Source organism: Panthera onca, chromosome D3 (assembly GCF_046562875.1).
Source record: "Panthera onca isolate mPanOnc1 chromosome D3, mPanOnc1 haplotype 2, whole genome shotgun sequence".
NCBI lineage: Eukaryota > Metazoa > Chordata > Mammalia > Carnivora > Felidae > Panthera > Panthera onca.
The window spans coordinates 13027963-13047500 of NC_138350.1; the positions used below are offsets into that span (position 1 = coordinate 13027963).

Consider the following 19538-nt stretch of genomic DNA (forward strand, 5'->3'; position numbering starts at 1 on the left):
AGAGGAGAGTGGAAATTAGGAGAGCAGACAAGAATGAGAGAAAAAGAGTTAGGAAAGGGGAGATGAATCTGGGGGCAAAAGTATCAGAGAGACCAGGAGCAGGGCAAGGAACAGGGAGAACAGGCACAGGAAGTGGATGAAGGGGACAGATGGCAGGAAGAAGAGCGTCAGAAAGGAAAAAATTGGCAAATATCGGGGGATTAAGAGGTACGCAGAAATGGCCTGGATGGGACAGCTATCTCAGAGGGCCTGCAGGAGTCCCTGTGCCACCCTACCCCTAGGGCACCAAGTGTTAAATACTTACCTCCTCTGTGGATGATCAGGAGATGACAGGGTGGGGCTTCTTTGGTGCATTTGTTGTGGCACTTTAACCTGAGAGACAGAAAGAGAGAGAAGGATGGAAAGATGGGTGGCTGGGAGGCTGGGTGGGTGGGTGGATGGAATGGTGGGTGAGTGGGTGGATGGGTGGATGGATGGGTGGGTGGATGGGTTGGTAAGCGGGTGGACGGACAGATGGATGGATGGATGGATAGATGGATGGATGAATGGGTAGACGGATGGTGGTTGGATGGATGGATGGAATGGTGGGTAGATGGAATCGTGGCTGAGTGGGTGGATGGACGGATGGAAGGATGGATAGATGGATGAGTGGATGGACACATGGTGGTTGGATGGATGGATGGATAGATGAATGGATGGATGAATGGGTGGGTGGGTAGGTAGATGGATGAATAGATGGATGTGATGCCTTGGTGGTTTAGAAATCTCTAGAAGCTGTGGATACAAAAATCTGAGATGAGATAGGGCAGCTAAAGTATCTCCTTGGCACCTAGGAAATCAACTCTGAAGAGAGTCTGTTGCCATTCCCCTCACAGGTCAGTCCTGGGTGGTTCAGAGTGGGTAGCAACTCTTTCACCAACCATGTCCACTTGGACTTTATGCTTTGAAAGATATTTCCACTTTTGGTCTGTATTTTTAATCTTTATTGTCATCGTCATCATCCAATCCTAATAATCTTCCACTGTTTTCTTGTAAATTCATCTGGCAACCATGGCACTAAACATATTACATACACTATGTCATTGGACCTTTATAACAACCTTACACAATGGATATTATTATCATTCCCATTTTACAGATGGAAAAACAGATTAACTGAGCTTTCCTGGCAGAAACCTCAGGTCAGTGGTGCCAAAGGTGGTTTCTCGTTCTTCTTAAAGCCTCAAGCAACAGGACACAGCTAACCATGGCTTCCCCTTAGGATGAGATCAGTAACAGCTATTCAGTTTTAGACGTACGAAGAGTTTAGAGTCAAAATGTCCTACTTTGAGACAATGTCACCTTGCTCTCCCCCAAAGAGTTACCAGACTTGAAAAGGATAATAGATAATAGAAACCCCAAGTAATTTTGACCTGGCTTTGTCTTTTCCGTTTCGAGTTTTACGTCAGTAGGAAAGATACACGCTGTGGCAGATGCTGTGGGTACCCCACCTGCATCCTTTTGGGTTCCCTTATCATTTCTGTGCACGCCAGCCTAACTTCCAACAGCCAACATCTTTGCCAGAAGACACCCTTAGCCTGCTCAGAGGTTTAATATTAAAATACACAGAGAGGCACAGGAGCTTTAGATTTGCCCTCGACCTTCTTCCTCTCTAGGGATTTGACAGTTCTCTTTAACAGAATGGTCTCAACACCCAGTCATAGACTCAACTTTGACTCCCCCAATTAGTCTAGCTCAGTGGTTCTCAAAGTGGAGTCCTGAGACCAGTCACATCGGCACCATCCGGGAACTTTTCAGAAATGCCAATTTCTGGGACCCCCCCCCCCCCCCCCCCCGGATTGATGGATCTGAGACTCCAGAGCTGAAATGCAGTTCACATGTTTGGAACAAGCCCTCCACCTGAGCGTGATATGTGCTCATGTGTGAGAACCACTGGCCTAGTTGATTGTTTTGGAACGTCTATGCACATTTGCCCAATTATTTTTTTGTCTTCAGTCTTTTGGGCCCTAATAGGGCACTGAATTCCTCTCTCATATGGAAAGGTTAGCCCTGAGGCCGCCAGGAGTGCAGGGATGAAGCGGGGCGGGGGGTAGGGGGTTGGGGGGGGGGGGGATGCAGGCAGCATGGAACAATGCCGGATCACATCGTAAGAACATTAGTCCGTCTCCAAATCTCCTCTCTGACTGCATCGGGGAACTCTCTGGTGCTAACACATCTTTATATCTCTCTACCACATGCTAAGCCCAGTCCCAGGTTTGGACAGGCGACAGTATCCACAGGAAATGTAATACATTTATTTTTCCGGGGCGCCTGCGTGGCTCAGTCAGTTAAGCGTCCGACTTCGGCTCAGAGGTCATGATCTCGTGGTCTGTGAGTTCGAGCCCCACGTCAGGCTCTGTGCTGACAGCTCAGAGCCTGGAGCCTGCTTCGGATTCTGTGTATGTCTCTCTCTCTGCCCCTCCCCTGCTTGTGCTCTGTCTCTCTCCCTCTTTCTCTCTCAAAAATAAGTAAACATTAAAAAAATAAATAAATTTATTTTTCCATTTTTCCATTTTTTTTCCCTGGTTGCCTTATATTAATGGAAGTGATGCTGATTTTCCACCATAGTAATAAGACACATTTCCATCCTTAAATAAATGTATTGAAATGTAAAAGGCCATAAATAGTAAATAAATAAAAGGAAGGCTGCTACATACATATGACAAAATCACGACAGGGTCGTGAGCGAATGACTGAATCAACTCGGGACAAATTAGCTTAGACAATTCAGAACTGTCAAAAAAAGTGGCAACTCTTGGCCCCTGAAAGTCTAAGATGATTGAAAAGCATTAAGAGGTGCTACTGGGGGGCACCTGGATGGCTCGGTCAGTTGAGTGTCTGACTTCAGCTCAGGTCATGATCTCACGTTTCACTGGTTCGAGCCCCACGTTGGGCTCACTGCTGTCAGACTGTCAGTACAGAGCCTGCTTCAGCTCCTCTGCCCCCACCCCCTTGGCCCCTCCCCAACCTGTGCTCTCCCCCAAAAAAAATACTAAAAAAGAAAAAAAGAGGTACAAGCTCTGAGAACAAGTGCTTGTGATGAGCCACGAAATGCCCCCGGGGCTTTATGCAATTTATTTAATCCTCATATCAATCTTAAAAAGTAGGAACTAGGGGCACCAGGGTGGCTCAGTCAGTTAAGCATCTGACTCTTGATTTTGACTCAGGTCGTGATCTCACAGTCCTGGGAGAGAGCCCTGCATTGGGTTCCATGCACGGAGCCTGGTTGGGATTCTCTCTCTCCCTCTCTCTCTGCCCTTCCCCACCTCAAAAAAAAAAAAAAATAAATAAAATAAAAAGTAGGAACTATTGTTATCCCCATTTTACAGAGTGAAAAACTGAGGCTCGGCAAACTTGGATAACTTGCTGAAGGTCAAATAGCCAGTAACAGACAGAAGTCCCGAGCCCAGCTCTAACCACCACGCAGATGCCTGTAAAACCTTCATTCTTCTTCCTTTACATCTTGAGGGTGGGGTGAATAAGTGGGAAGGTTCCTAGGATCTCTAACCAGCACAATCAAAATGTCCTCCTTTGAGACAAGCCTGAGATGTCACTTTGCTCTTCCCCTGCAGTTGCCTGACCTCACAAGGATAATAAAAATCCCACCTTACTGCAAATTTGTCTTTTTCTTTTCTTTCTTTTTTTTTTTTTTAATTTTTTTGAATGTTTATTTTTGAGGAAGAGGGACAGAGCATGAGCAGGGGAGGGGCAGAGAGAGGGAGACACAGAATCCAAAGCAGGCTCCAGGCTCCGGGCCATCAGCACAGAGCCCGATGCGGGGCTCGAACTCACAAACCGCGAGATCATGACCTGAGTCGAAGTCGGACGCTTAACCGACTGAGCCACCCAGGCACCCCATGTCTTTTTCTTTTCTAAAGCTCCCCGGACTCTCAAGTCCCAGTTCCCCTGGAGGTCATTGGTATTGCATCCAAACCCTAGTTCGAAGCTCCAGGGAATGTGCAACTAGCCCTTCATTCATTCTGCAAACACTCAACGGGGCCTACTGGGCCCCAGGTCCTGGGGACACGCCGGGAACAGGGCAGATGAAGCCGCTATGCTTACGGGGAGGGATAAAAACCACGTAAACAAATATCAGATCATTGCAGGTGTGTTGAGATGGAAGAAAAAAATCATTCAGGGAAACCGGATGGAGGGTATGGAAGTGAGAAGGAAGGGCTTCCGGCCGGTGCAAAAGTGGGGGGCAGGAACAAGCTGGTGGGTTCAGGGGTCAGAGGTTAAAGGCCAATGAGGCCGAAGAGAACCACAAAGCAATAAAGACACGAGGAAGGGGAGGAAGACACGGACAGGGCCCCCCGCAACCCTGGCGAGCCGTCTATATTTGATTCTGCAGGCCCCGGGAAGCCACCGGAGGCCGTCACAGCCGGGATAGGTCAGACTGATGCTTGGGAAGCCCTGAGCTGGGGAATCCGCTGATGCCAAATGAGAGTGGAACCGAGAAGTTTCTGCACTCACTGCTGTTTGAAATCGCTTGATTCTGCCCTGGAAGCTTCCAGAAAGAAATTTTTCCTTTCTGCCTCTCCCGCCTACGAGTCTTCTCTAACGAGCGCAGCTGGAATGGTGACGTGCAGGTGTGGAGAAGCCCGGTCGCTGTCGTGGGCAGCACTCTGAAGCAGGAGCAGACAGTCCCATGCCACCGCTGGACCCCGCCCGAACCAGGACGGGGCAGGCGGAGCCTCCTGTGACCTCAGCCCGTGTCCTGCCTCCCCCAGGCATTATCCCCTCCGGCATCCCTCGTTTGCTTGTCTTTTGCAGTTAGAGAAAAGCCTTCCTTCATCTCTGGCCAAAAGGTGGGAGATGGAACGCTTGTCCCTCTGGCCAGCGCTTCAAAGGGCGGACCTAGCAAGGGGGGCACAGCCACTGCTCTTGCAGAAAAGCCCAGAGAACTTTCACGCTAAGACACTTAACCCTTTGCACGGAGGTAGGTGGAGCACTGGCATCTACTAACTGAGTGGGCCGACTAGCCTAGCGCTGAAATGATACAGACTCTCAAGGGCAGGGGAAGAAGGAGCCAGAGAAGGAAATGCACAGGGTTCCACCCAGATGAGACTTTTCCTTTCACTGCCCATAGAAGGGAAAACTAAGGCCGACCACCCGCTTCCAAATCAGACCCCCAAGGCTCAACCTCCAAGGCTCTGATTCGGTCTTTGCCAGGAACGTGGGTGTTGAGTGAGTGAATGCCAGAACCACTGAATGAGGAAGACACATTCTACTTCCCAAACAAGGGGTGTCTAGAAGCCTAGATCTTCCAGAATACAGCACCCTCCCCTCCAAAAAGGCGAAATGGGGTCAGGAAAATATGAAGCAGGGATCTGGGTTCAAGGTCCGGCATTATCACTTCCTGGCTGTGACAACTTGAGTAAGTCGCCGACCCGCTCTGAGCCAGTCTCCTCATCTGTAAAAGGGGGACAATCATAGTATCTGTAGCTGCAAAGAAACGTAGTATCCGCAGTTGCGTAGCCGCAGAGAAAACTAATGATATGACACACGCGGGTGCCCAGGACGATTACTTGAAGTAGCAGGTGCTGTTGTTTTTGTTATAGTCATTCTTACTATTGCTAGTTTGTGTCTCAAGCCCCCGAGACAGTGGAGGACTTTCTCTTGCTGAATTGGGGGCTGACTGCAATGCCTGGAGCTTTGAAACACCCACGGGTGGGACCTGGCTGGTGATGATCCCAGTCTCCTCCCCCTTGGGTGGGGCGGCTCAGAGGTGTCAAAGGTGAGACTGGACCCCAGCTACCCAGAGCCGTTACCTGCCCGGCGAAGCACCCAGTACTGGCTTCCTTCCTTCCCTGCATGGTCTCACTCCCCCGCTCCCCCGCTGGCATGGTCCGGATCACCTCTTCAATACACTTGCCCTCGAATCCTTGTTTTGAGGCCTTGAGAAAGAGGCGAGCCCAAACAGGACACCATGATCATGAAAGGAGGCTCAAAACCCAATGCGGCCGTCCCAAAGCTCTCACACCAAAGCCGAGCCTCTACTCCCTGTCCCTTGCGGGTCTGCGGCCCACGGTCCTTTAATGAATTTGTTTCTCCAGGTGCTTCGTTCCACACAGAGAAAAGGGAGGGCTGGGGGGGCACACAGCTGACAGCACAAAGCTCCCCATCAAACTTGGCCCAGAGGAGCCCCATGAGTTAGCACCATGGCTCTGAACAACGCCAGGCACCAGGGAAAGGTCATATGGGGTTCCCCAAGTAGTTAGAAGCTTGGGTTTCCGAGTCAAGCCAACATGAGCCTGAACCACCGTTCTGCCCTCCCCACACCAAGGGGACATCCGTCCGCCTTGCTGAGATCCAGGTTCCTCGTCTGCAAAACTGTAGTGAGGATCTCACCAAAAAAATGCCCGAGTGGGGTCCACCAAGGCAGCACACAGGTCAAGGTTTCCGTAGACAGGCTGAAACACACTTGAGTGGACACAGGGAATGCCACGCGAACCTCACGCAGCCTGGAAACTTGCAAAGGATTTATTTAAGACTTTTCATTGAAGAAGGTTAATTTTTTTTTTTTTTAACTTTCAAAGCTAATAGGATAAGCTTCAGTTACGCAGAAAAGTTGCTTTTGTGGGAAATCTTGTTCCCCAAAGGAGCTGCTGGCTAAATGAGACATCCTCTCCGTCTGAAAGTTAAATGTGTGAATTTATCTTGAGGGCAAGATCTGGGTCTTCCTCATCCTTGTAGCCTCCCGTTCCTTCCCCCCTTTCAGTGCCTGGCCTGGGGGCTGGTGCATAATACATGCTGCATAAACACCACAGACACGGAAGGAGAGAAAAGGAAAGACAAGGGAGGAAGGGCAGAAGGGAAAGCCATGGAATGCCACTGACCGCCCCCGGTGTGCCGGCGTGAATGGTCTCTATCAAAAGGCTTCTTGAAAAATGATTCCTATTTCTTATAAAAGGAATCTCTCACGGTTTGTGAAATGCAGGTGTGTCCGTCTCTGCATTCTTCTCTCGAGGTCCCCTCTCCCCCACAGTGAGGTCAGGACAGGGGTTGGGCCAGAAGCACATGGACTTGCATGGACCTTGCCCGGGAACGGTGGGGGACAAGTGAGCAGCTTTGCTGTTTCCTTAATGGATCTGTCATGGCCCCCAGCCTTCCTGTGGGGCAGACGAGAGCCCAGAGACCCGTGTGGCGCTGGGATCAGAAGGCTAGCCTTCCCCGAAGGGGGGCGGGCAAAATTCCTGCTGGTGAACACAGTCATGTCCATTTCATATGGTTCACTGGGCAGTTGTAACCAATTTAACAAAGTCTGCAGCCCAACTCCCTGACCCTGACTTTGTCTCGTCCACCCCAGCTTGCTTTGCAATCCATCTGAGCAGGGCACAGCCCTTCCTTACTGAGAACAAATGATGTTTTGAAAACCTGGCTCCCAGCATCTGAATGAGAGAACGTTAAAGAAACGCCTACCTCTTATATAACCTGTTTTTTCTGAACAGCACAGCCATGAAGGGTGGAAACCATCATGCCCATTTCAAAGTCAGGAAGACTGAGGCTCAGGAAGCAGGCCACTCATACAGACAGTAAAGAGCAGAGTCAGGGTCATTCATTCATCCATGCACATAAAGATGTGATTGCCTTCCTCCTCTGTGCCAGGTGCGGGGTGAGGCCCCAGGGAGTGTGTAATAAAACAGGGCAAGAATTCTCTCTTAAATCATCTCTCTTGCCAAGATCCAGCCCAGAGTTCGCCATCCAGGTATGTAAACCCATCTCTTACTATTCCGATCACGAACATTTTTCCATCCATCCCACTGCCTCAGAGTTGCCGCTTTTCTAGAAAGGATCCCCTGTGGATCGGAACTAGGTTCTCGGGGGCTTGGGTTGGCAAGAACCACTCTCCCTCCAGAAGCTCCTTTTGAGATCTACTCCACCAACAAACATTTCCTGAGCGCTTTCTACGTGCCAAGTACCGTGCCGGCCCTGGGGGTACAGAGAGTGAAGGACACGGGCAGAGCCCTACCCTCAACTAGTTTGAAGTCCGGTCAGAGAGACAGGCAGGTACACGGGCGAAGACAACGTAGGTACATTGCGTGGGATGGCGGTGAAGGACCGGGTGTGGCACTTTGGACCTGAGGGGAGTCCGGGAGGGCGTCCTGCAGGAAGAGGTGACGGAGCTGAGCCTGAAAGATAAATGGGAGCTGGCCGAAGTGTGCAAGGGAGATCCAGGCAGAAGCAACACAAGGCGGTGCGAGCATGTGTTGATTGGTGGGCAGGTGGCCTACTGCAGGGGCTGACACTTCAGTGATGCTGGAGTCCTGGGTTCAAGGAGGGAGGCAGTGAGAGGGGCGAAAGGACAGCTCAGTAAGGGACGGCACAGCGTATCACTGGGAGCCTGGATTTACCCTGACAGCAAGGGAGAACCAAGGAAGGATTTTAAGCGGGGAGGCAAGGCTGGATATGCATTTTGCAAAGACCCCCTCCCCCCCTCCCCGCCCCGCCCCGCCCACTTCTACGGGCAGAATATGTACAATTAAAGGGCACAAAGCTCCCTCACGCATTATATTCCTGACTTCCTGCTTTCTGCTCTCCTTCTCCCAGGTCACCGCACTAAGTGCTCCTCAAGGCTTCTTGCAAAATCACAAAACCAAATCATTGCCCCCTTTATAGTGGGGCTTGTTTCACTGACTCCCCCAACTGAGCAGTTTTGTCTCATCTTGGTTCCCCTGTGGTCTCTCATTTAAGCCAATGCTTCGAGAAATGCCCCATATGCTCTCAGTGGAGGATATCAAAACACTTCTTCCCCTTCCCGCTGACAACTCAGTGAGGCTGAGCTCTTTGGCCCGCGACTGGGTAAGAAAAAAAAACGACGACAACAACAACAAAAAACCCAACAACAGAGATGAACAAGGTTGGTGGGGAGTGTTAACATATAAATCATACCGCAGGCTCCAAAAAATAATGAAAAATGATCAGGAAAACCCAGCACTTCTCTCCATAAGAGGATATACTGCAGGAAAGCTGGGGATTTATTAGCTGTTGGAGATGTCCCGCCCTCCCCATCCTGCAACTTCCCCAAGAGAGGAGAGAGTGACCACAGAGTTTTCTTGGTTCCTAGGACCCGCAGGTGTTCATCAGAACACAAAGACCCGTTTGCTATCTTCCTTTTTTTAATATATATTTTAATGTTTTTATTTATTTTTCAGAGAGAGAGAGACAGAAAGACAGAGCATGAGCGGGGGAGGGGCAGAAAGGAAGGGAGACACAGAATCCGAAACAGGCTCCATGCTCTGAGCTGTCAGCACAGAGCCTGACGCAGGGCTCGAACCCGTGAACTGCGAGATCATGACCTGAGACGAGGTCAGACGCTTAACCGACCGAGCCCCCCAGGCACCGCCCCCCACCTTCGCCATCTTTCAATTCAAGAAATAGAGGAGAGGGTAGCAGGCTTGGGGAATGAGGAGGAAAAAGATTACTAGCTCTGGTCTGAGGTCAGGTTGAGATCAGATTTGCATCTTCCATTCTGCCTGTTTAAGTCAAGGAGAAGCAGAGAGGGGGCTAGCATTTGTTGCTGGCCTACTGTGTGGCTGGCCCTTTACCCACATAAAGTGGCTAAGAGTCTGGGATGTTGAGTCAGAGAGACCGGTGGTTTGATGAGCAGATCTACCTACTGGGAGACTTTGCATTTACTCCTGAAGGCCTCCGTTTCTTCATCTGTCACATGGGGAGGAAAAGACCCTACCTTCCAGGGTTGTTGCAAGGATTACATGAGCTCACACATGCGAGCTGTTCAGCAAAATGTCCAGCACTTAGTAAGCCCTCAATACATGATCCCATCAGCACCATCCATCACACTCAATGCCCATCTCAGCATCTAGCAGAATTATTATTTTTTAAGTTGTTTTCTTTACTTTTTTTTTTGAGAGAGTGGGGGGGGTGGGCAGAGAGAGAGGGAGAGAGAGAATCCCAAACAGACTCTGCACTGTCAGCACGGAGCCCAAAGCAGGGCTTGATCTCATGAACCGTGAAATCATGACCTGAGACGAAATCGAGAGTCGGATGCTTACCTACTGGGCCACCCAGGTGCCCCTCCAGTAAAATAATCATCCTCCACATACAACTGTGATTGGACCCAAAGTTTTGCACGTACTAGGCAAAAACTCCCATAAGGGACTGTGAATTCCCATTCTGATTGTTGCAAAAACAGAAATGTTTCTATTAATGGAAAAGTAAGTTCAGGCTTCAAGCTGGTGATCTCTGAAATGCATGCTTATAATTATATCCTGCCAATATCCTGTGTGGGGTATAAATTCCCGAAGCTTCCAGGAACTTCACGGCAGCTGCAGCATCGTGTTCATCAACTCCTCAGTCTTTCCAGGGCCAGGAAAATGAGTGCACCCCGTTGCTCAAACCAACCATGGCTTACTCCACACTTCCACCTCATCACCTGTGGCTGGAGTCACTGTGCAAAACCAGGAAATTTTCAGATAAAACACAGTATTTTGATGCAAAAACACAGGTTACGAGAACATACAGCCCCAGAGAAGAACCAATAAGTACACAAAATCCAAATAGAAAGATCCAATAACAGAGCCACGGCTCATTGAAATGAAAATCAGTAGAGGCGCCGGGGTGGCTCAGTCGGTTGAGCATCCGACTTCAGCTCAGGTCATAATCTCACGATTCACAGGTTTGAGCCCCATGTCGGGCTCTGTGCTGACAGCTCAGAGCCTGGAGACTGCTTCAGATTCTGTGTCTCCCCTTCCCTCTTTGCCCCTCCCCTGCTCATGCTCTGTCTGTCTGTCTCTCAAAAATAAATAAGAACATTAACAAAAAATTTTTTTAATGAAAATTAGTAAAGTGCCAGCTTATATGGAAAGAAATAAGTGCGAGCACATCCAGCCAAGCTACCGAAGGCAGAAGGAGAAGGAACGTGTTTAAAGGGCATTCAAACACTGGAATAAATTGAAAGGCTTGGGCTAGTTAACTCAGTTTTCTAAACTCACTTTTTACCTTCCCAGGGAAATGATTATGGGTCTCACCCCTACAGAAGTGGGCAGTGACCTAAATCAGAACACAGGAAATGTTTCTATTTGCACAGACATGCCCCAACCAACATGGGTGGGTCACCTGGGACATGGGACTTCCAGTGCTAAACCCAGGAAAGTCCCAGGCAAACCGAGATGTTTGATCTCATTATTGAATATTGTAATGGCACTTTAAAGTTGGCACTCCAGGGGCACCTGCGTGGCTCAGTCAGTTGAGCGTCCGACTTCAGCTCAGGTCATGATCTCACGGTTTGTGGGTTCGAGCCCTGCATCGGGCTCTGTACTGACAGCTCAGAGCCCGGAGCATGTTTCGGATTCTGTGTCTCCCTCTCTCTCTGCCCCCTCCTGTGCATGCACTCTCTCTCTCAAAAATAAATAAATATTAAAGCGGCACTCTAGAACTGAATTACAAGTATACCACGGTCCCATTGGTTGGCAATGACTGTTTCACTATATAAACAGAGGCAATTCCCCCAAGGGCAATTCTGCTCCCCCTGGGAAGATCTGGCAATGTCTGGAGACATTTTTGGTTGTCACAACTTGGGATGGAGTATGTGTCTGTGTGCACGTGTGCGCGCGTGTGTGTGTGCTGGGGGCGCTCCTGGCATTTGGGGGGTGGATGCCAGTGACGCTGCTAATTATCCTGCAATGCACAGGGCAGTTGCCCAAACAAGGAATTATCAGGCCCCAAATTTCAATGGTTCTGAGGTTGAGAAACCCCATTATAAATGCTTGAACATGTCTCCCAAGAAGGATGGTTCAGAATATCCTAAAAGACAAATGGGGAACAAGAACTATGGAAAAGGAGGAAATGTGCTACATTTTCCAGAACTTTCCCTCACTTCAACCCACACAGGTGATTTAGTGAGTAGGGTTCTCTTCCTTCTTTGCATTAATAGAAAATCCGTCTCTGCAACTTAATACGTGCTGACCAACTTATTGAAAGATTCTGATTTGAGGGAATCCTCAAGTCATTAATGCGATTGGTGCACTCACAGGTCCTATGACATCCAATTCAGAGAGGTTTAGAAACTTCCCCAGAATCACACAGCCAGGATGGGGCAGAGCCAGGACCTAAACAGCTCTCTCTGCCCCCTGCTGTTGTTTTATTATGCTAAGTTGGGTTCCTTAGAAGCAGATCCTGAGATGGGTGTTCTTGTGAGTGGAGAGAGTTCTCCAAGAGAGGCTGTTTCCTTTGCGGGGGAAGCTGGATAAGGAATGGGGGAGAAGCTAAGCAAAGATGTGGTTTCAAGTGACTCTAGTCTCAGCCTGATCCCCCCCGGGGCTCTGGGCTGCGAACCGCACCACAGAGCGTGTCTGCCTTGAGGCAAGCAGGCTGGCCTTCTGTACCCTGCACCTGGCTCTGAGCCACCCGGAGCAGGGGGAGGCTTCTTCCTGGGCACCTTGGGGTGAGGCAGCCACAATCACCCAAGGGCAACCCCCCCCCCCCCCCGGGGAGGTCTCAGGTATGAACTGTTTGCAGCGGCTCCCACAGCAACCGGTAAATGAGGTCGCCAGGAAGGTAAGCAGACCGTCGAGTCACATGTGGGTGAGGGAAGACTGTGCTCTGTGACCGCTAACTTCATCATTCTGTCTTCAAAGCAGAGGAGCGACTGCTCCCTGGTCTTAGAGAAAAAGGAGACTTAGCACCTGCCAGACATTCTGACTCCCAGACCCCTCGCGTCTCAGGCCGTAAGAGCAGGTGACCGGGAGAACATCAGAACTTCTGGCTTCTGCCTGCTCCTACTTTCCTGCAAGAAGCGAAGGCCACCCTGATACCAGCACTGTCCTCCCCAAGGCCTTGCCCTTGGCAAGTGACCCACTCCAGCAAGATGACAGCTCCAGGGTTTAAGGAACGGGGCTGGATGGGGAGCGAGCGGTCCCTACCCAGGCTGGGAGCCACAGGGAGTAGCACCCACGAGTCACAGCGGCATGGCCTGGTGCCTGTCTGCACAGAAGAATCGGTATTCCCCAGCCCCCAGGCCCCGCCCAGGACAAACAACTGAAAAATATGCTCGAGTCCTTCTAAGTCCTGATCCAGGCTTTGGCCGTGCCTGTGTCCTTGCCTGTGACCTCGCCCAGAACACCCTTCCCCCTGCTCCACCTGGCTACTTCCCACTCCTTCCTCAAGACTTCAAGGGCTTCTTTTTTTGTTTTCTTAATGTTTATTTATTTTTGAGAGAGAGAGAGAGAGAGAGAGAGAGAGAGAGAATCCAAAGCAGGCTTCCGGCTCTGAGCTGTCAGCACAGAGCCCGACATGGGGCTCGAACTCACGAGCCGCGAGATCATGACCTGAGCCAAAGTCAGACACTCAACCCACTGAGCCACCCAGGTGTCCCTCCTCCCTCAAGACTTCAAAGGCCTCCGGGACAGCCCCCCTGATGTGCATCATGTATGCACCCTTTCCCAGGCCTGGTGCAGCCTGGGCACATCCCCCTACAGTAATAATTACCTACCTGCTTCACCCCTCCTTCTAGAACCATGTTTCTCACTCACACCCCAGTGCAAATCTGAATCCTCTGGGAAGCTTATTAAAAATGCAGGTTTCAGGGCGCCTGGGTGGCTCGGTCGGTTAAGCGTCCGACTTCGGCTCAGGTCATGATCTCACGGTCCGTGAGTTCGAGCCCCGCGTCGGGCTCTGTGCTGACAGCTCAGAGCCTGGAGCCTGTTTCCGATTCTGTGTCTCCCTCTCTCTCTGCCCCTCCCCTGTTCATGCTCTGTCTCTCTCTGTCTCAAAAATAAACAAACGTTAAAAAAAAAAAATGCAGGTTTCGGGGCACCTGGGTGTCTCAGTCGGTCAAGCATCTGACTTCTTGATTTCGACTCAGGTCACGACCTCATGGTTTGTAGGTCTGAGCCCCACATCGGGCTCTGCAGTGACAGTGTGGAGCCTGCTTGGGATTTTCTCTCTCCCTCTCTCTCTGCTCCTCCCCTGCTCTCTCCCTCTGTCTCTCTCTCTGTCAATAAATAAATAAATTAAAAAAATGCAGGTTTCTACGCCCTATGGCCAGAGTCTGGGCCAAGAAGTCTTGGGAGGGACTCAGGTGTGATGATTTTAAGTTTTAAGTCACTAGCAGTGACCGTGAGCATCTGGAGGACAGCAACGGTGTCTCTTTCACCTTCGAACCCCAAGAGGTAGCACAGAAACGCCCCTCACAGCACACACCGAACCAGGGATGCTGACTGAACTGAGCCCAACCCAAAAGAAGGAGTGGGGAGAGGGGAGGCTAAAACACGCAGGAGAGACAGATAATTCAAATGCTACTTCTCCACCGACAGTTTTGAAAGACGTCCCCCTCCCTTCCATACTCAGCCCATGCAGTAAAAGCAAACAAAACAAAAAAAACCAAAAAACACACATATGCACAAAAATACCTCGGTTCAAACTCTCCCTGCTTAGAGCACAAGCCACGGAATTCACCGCTGTGCACTATCCCGTAAGAAACGCAGATAGGGGTGGACGGGTTTCCAAGGAACCAGAACTCAGCTCTGCGGAAACCTGTGGAAGGACCCCGAGGAGGAAAGATGCAGACAAGGCATGAACGAGGGCTGGGAAACCCATCAGCACGTTCCTGCAGCTGAATCTGCAGTCAGCAGACAATACGTGGATGGTGCTGACATCCGACCACTTAGAACGAAAACTCCATTCCGCGCTCATGAACCTATTAGATGAAAAGTCCTCAATTCAGATAACTGCAAATTGCTTTCTGAGCATAATTTCCTATTAGTTCGCTAATCTCTCTATTCAGAACGCCAACAAGACAGCTGATGATAATTCCGGAGGAAGTGGCCATTAAGCCGAGGCAGGAGGAAAGGGGGTTAGACGTTCGCAAGTATCCTGGCTTCCTGGGTGGGGGGGTACCCCAAAATTAATCCGTGAAGTTAGTAACAGCGTTAGCTTTCGTTTATGAAGTTCTTATAATGTGCCAGGTACAGACTGAGCATCTTACCTTACGTATTAGCTCACTTAATTTTTGTTTTGTTTATTCGTTTGTATTTTTGTTGTTTTTTTAAACAGTCGAGTGAGGTAGATATTATTTGGACAGGAGAAGAAATGGGGCTCAGAAGTGGTCACACAGCTATTCGTGGAAGAGTCAGGATCCAAATGCAGGTGTGTGTGTCTGACCTACAGCCTGGGTTCCAGTCATGCCTTATCTGTTTGGCTTCTCACACAAATATTACTGGAGAGACGATGATGAAGAAGAATCAAGTTTATAGCACTGAGGCCAAGAGATGAAATGGCACAAAAGCCTGAAAAATAGTGAGCAAAGATCGACCAGTCTGTAAAAACAAAAAACAAAAAAAACAAAACCACAAAAAAAAAAAAACAACAAAAGCCCCAAACACAAACCTCATGTGCTGAAATGTCAGGCTGGAAAAGAAAGCTTGATGTTGGCAAACTACCACTTTTTTGTAGAGCAGTGGTCCCAGGACCAGCAGCATCAGCTGCACCAGGGAACTTACCGAAATGCAAATCCTGGGGCTCCACCCCAGACTCTGGGGCGGGCCCGGGAATCTGTGTTTTAACACACCCTCTAGGGGATTCTCATGCACACCCAAGTTTGAGACCCGTTATCTAGACAAAGAAAATCAGCTCTAACAGGGAATTTGGAGATCACTCAGAGGAGTGCTTCTCAGACCTTAATGCGTGCAAGAATCACCAGGACAGTCTTAAATTGCAGAGTCTGGTGCAGCAGGTCTGGGCATGGGCTGAGAGTCTGCATTTCTAAACAGCCCCCAGGTGCTGCTGCTGCTGGCCCAGGGACCACTGTAGAGTCACCAGGGTCCAATCCAATCCTTTTCACCCAGGGAGTTTCTAGCAACAACAGAACCAACATTGCTTTAGGTTTAAAAAACAAACAACAACAGCAACAAAAAGAACAAGCAAACTAAAAAAGTCATTGTCTTCAGGGCAGATTCAAATCCATGGCTCTGGAATGCTTCCAGAGAACAGGAAATGTCCAGTGCCACAGATCACGGCTTTTCCAAAGTTCCGGTTCAAATATAAAGTCTTCCCTGAGCACTTTAATTAAAATCTTAGCCCTAAGCCCGGCCCTTCCTCTCTTCCTTCACTGCTTCCTTCTTCTCTTTAGTTTCTGGCACCCTCTGCACAGATGATCTGTTTTACTGGGTTGCTTACTGTCCCTCCCCTCCCCTAGCACGTAAGGTCCAGGAGGGCAGAGGTTTTGTGCGTTTTATTCACTGTGATCTCCCTGCTGCCTAGAAGAGCTCCTGGCACATTTATGGAGTAGCTGCTCATAAACAGCTGAGTAAATGAACAAGCAGTTCTGCCCATTTTTTTTCTAAAAAGCTGCCTCCCCATTCTCCGTGCCCCCTCTGTGCAATGCCATCTGTCACTCTCTTTATGCATGCACTTCAGTCCCCCCGAAATCCATTTCCCCGTAGGTGCGTCTTTCCCTAAACCCCTTGACAACGGCGTCTGTGCGTTACCCGTTTCTGTCCCCCATCCAACCCTTCTGTCAGCCCATCAGTGTGTCCCAAATTTTGCCCATCTTCAAAACCACGTAAAAACTGCAGGATTTGGTTCATGGAAGAGTGAATCCAAACTTCAGCTGGTGACAGCAGTAAAAATAAAGCCAGCTCATAATTACGTACTAGAGATAGCTCTAAGCTCTGTTGTAGTTAACACAAGTACAAAATTGTTGTCGTTACACAAGTGTCAAAAAAAACACCGGAAGCATGTCGGAACTTTCATAGCAGCTCCGGACTCTGCTTTCACTGCTCTGGCAGCTTTTCTGAGAGCTGAGCAAAGTGGTGAGATCGACGGTAAAATCCAAACATGGCTGGAATGCTGCCTCTTATCTAGCCGTCTCTGCGCAAGGTGGAGTGAGGAAGAACGTTCTCTGACGAAACACTGTAATCGAGGGCAAGAACATTCCACTGGCTCCTTCCAGTAGCTCTATTGAGGGCACCAGCGTCAACCCACTTTGCAGATCAGAAAACTGAGTCGCGAGATGACAACAAGCCTCTCGCTCAAGCTCATACAGAGAATGTAGCAATTGAGCTGGGGCTCAAACTCAGGTCTGGCTGTTTCCAAAGCCTGTGCTTCTCCCCCAGGTCCGCCCCCCCCCCCCCCACCGCCGCCACCCCTTCCCCAGAGGCCTCCCCCAACCCTTGGCAGGGTCTGAGTCTTTGTTCATTACTTCTGGAACAGAGAACAGGAGCAAAGGCCACCTCAGAGTTCCGCCTCTAGGGCTGAAAATTAAATGGCTCAGGAGGTGTTCAGCCTCACTGACTCCTGGCTGCGTCCCTGTCACCTAATTACCTGACTTCAAAGCCTCCACTCCGCAGGTGTGAGGATGTGAGGGCTGCCGCTTCCCCTCAGAACACGGTGTGACTACGCATGGATGACACAGCCCCCCCCACCCCCACCCCGCCCCGAGAAGCTGGGGTATGGGACGCATCAGACAGCCTTCAAGTTGGACCCCACCGCCTGGCCTTGGAGTCAGAAAGCCCAGAGGCCACCACCCTGAGGGCTCACCTGAGAACCAGGGTCTAAGGAAGACCAAGGTGGGGACGTGGGCCTCCAGATGGTAACAGTCTCCCCACCTCGCCTTATGCCGCTGCTGCTGTCTCCTCCCCCCTCCCTCAAGGGACAGGATGTTGGGGGGCCTGAAGGAGCCCGAATGGGAGTTCCCAGCCTGGGCTGGACAAGGACAGAGGGACTCCTACATTCTCTGAAACTAAATGGCTCCTATAAAGCAGACGGAAAGATGCACTGAATATTACTGACAATTTTCTAGGGATTGGACCAGGGAGGTATTTCACACAGGCTTAGGGAGAGAGAGAGGGAGGCCAGGCAAAAAGGCATTTGTGACCTCTGACAGAGGACAGAGCTCAGAGGCTGGCACCGTGATGTGTCCTTTCGTGCTGATTTACTGAATGCTTAGACCGTATTGGCCAGGTGTGACGATTATTCCTTTCGTGCAGATAAAGTGCACACGCGCACACACACACACACACACACACACACACACACAGGCAGGAACAGAAAGGTGAGGTGAACTGCCCAAGGTCACACAGCAAGAGCATCACAGAGCCGGGATTTGAACCTATCTTACTCTGACTCCAGAGCCCATACTGGACATCAGCTTTATTCTGTCACCTCCCTGCCTTTTGCCAGCTGTGACCTGGAATGCGTGTGTGGAGTTGGGGAGGGCTGTGAGAGCTCGAGAGCGACATGATGCCACAGAAGGAAGGGGAGTTAGGGGGTCGGGGCCGTGTGCCCGCAGGCAGGTGACTTCCCCTTGCCGAGACTCAGCTTTCACATCTGTAAAACGGGGAGCATCAGAACACCGCCCACCCACCCCCCCGCCACCGCCCCAACAACACAGAGGAGAAAAAATAAAGAGGAAAAGGACTTCACAAACTCTAACTCAGGAACTGGTAAACTAACCACAGCTGAGGAGCCAAAGCCAGCCGGCTGCGCAGTTATGGAAATAAGGTTTTACTAGAACAAATACATTGGTCACACCCCTTTGTTTACATATTGTCTCTGGTTGCTTTTGAGCTACAAGGCCTGGCTGAGTGGCTGTAACAGAGACCCCTGGGTCCACCAAGTCTAAAATACTTACTATCCGGTCACCTCGAGAGAAAAACTGTGCCAACCCCTCATGTTAAATGCTGTGACTATGCAGAGTACCGCCGTGGCCCCACACACCCCGTAAACATCTCCGGCACCATCCGTCAGCTCTGGTTTTCATTCACAATTGTGCTGCTTGACCCCTCGCCCAAAGGCAGAGGTTCACTTAGGACGCGGTTCTGAAACGTAGGGCAAGCGATTCTCCGGAAAGCTAGGAAACCAAGCTTCCGCAAGCCAGTTCAAAGGCTAGCGTGGCTCTAGCTGACGTCAGGCACCCTGAAAACACTTCCTGGTGCAGCCACTTACTTGCAATTTTTACACTTGAGGCCAAAAAGCATTCCTTTTCCACAGACTGTGCACGTCTGAGACATCCAGTACTTGGTGGAAAACCTGTGGAAAAGAGACAGAAAACGTTCAGGGCCAAGGTGACGGTGACCCCCAGCTGTCTCTCAGGATGAACCACGTGAAGGGTGAGTGCACAGGCCCCGGCGTCCAGCCTGGCTTCTTCCGAGGAGCGTGACTTCATCAGGTTGTTTGGGCCGCTGGAGCCTCAGTCTCCCGCTCTGTAAAGTGGGGATGGTAAGCAGGACCGGCCTCACAGGTGCTGGGAGGATGAAACAGGTTGTGCACGGCAAGGGGCTTCACAGCACCTGGCATGTAGTCAGTGCTCACTCGACTGGGCTGGGACTCTACTGTCCCCTGGACATTCATGACAATTCTGCGTTCGTTCAACAGGTATTGCCCAGTGGTCTGCTATATGCCAAGTTCAGTTCTGGGACAGAGTGACGGGTGGGGGGCTAGAACTGCCCTCAGAGGACCACAAGGCGAGGTGGAGCCTCCTGGGAGGCTGGCAGACCGGTGCCCCCTCTCTGCCAATCAAACCATCTGGGGAGCTTTGC

The 19538-nt window shown here is 50.4% G+C and overlaps 1 protein-coding gene across 4 annotated transcripts in view; it reads right to left on the reverse strand.

The window, feature by feature from the left end:
• Positions 1-19538, reverse strand: part of KSR2 (kinase suppressor of ras 2) — a 440326-nt gene that overhangs the window by 100406 nt on the left and 320382 nt on the right. For all 4 annotated transcript variants that reach the window (XM_078435742.2, XM_081790698.1, XM_081790699.1 and 1 more), the window contains exons 7-8: positions 18946-19029; positions 305-372 (exon numbers count right to left, since the gene is read on the reverse strand). In XM_078435742.2, coding sequence (XP_078291868.1) covers positions 305-372; positions 18946-19029 — 152 coding nt within the window. The remainder of the gene's footprint in view (positions 1-304; positions 373-18945; positions 19030-19538) is intronic.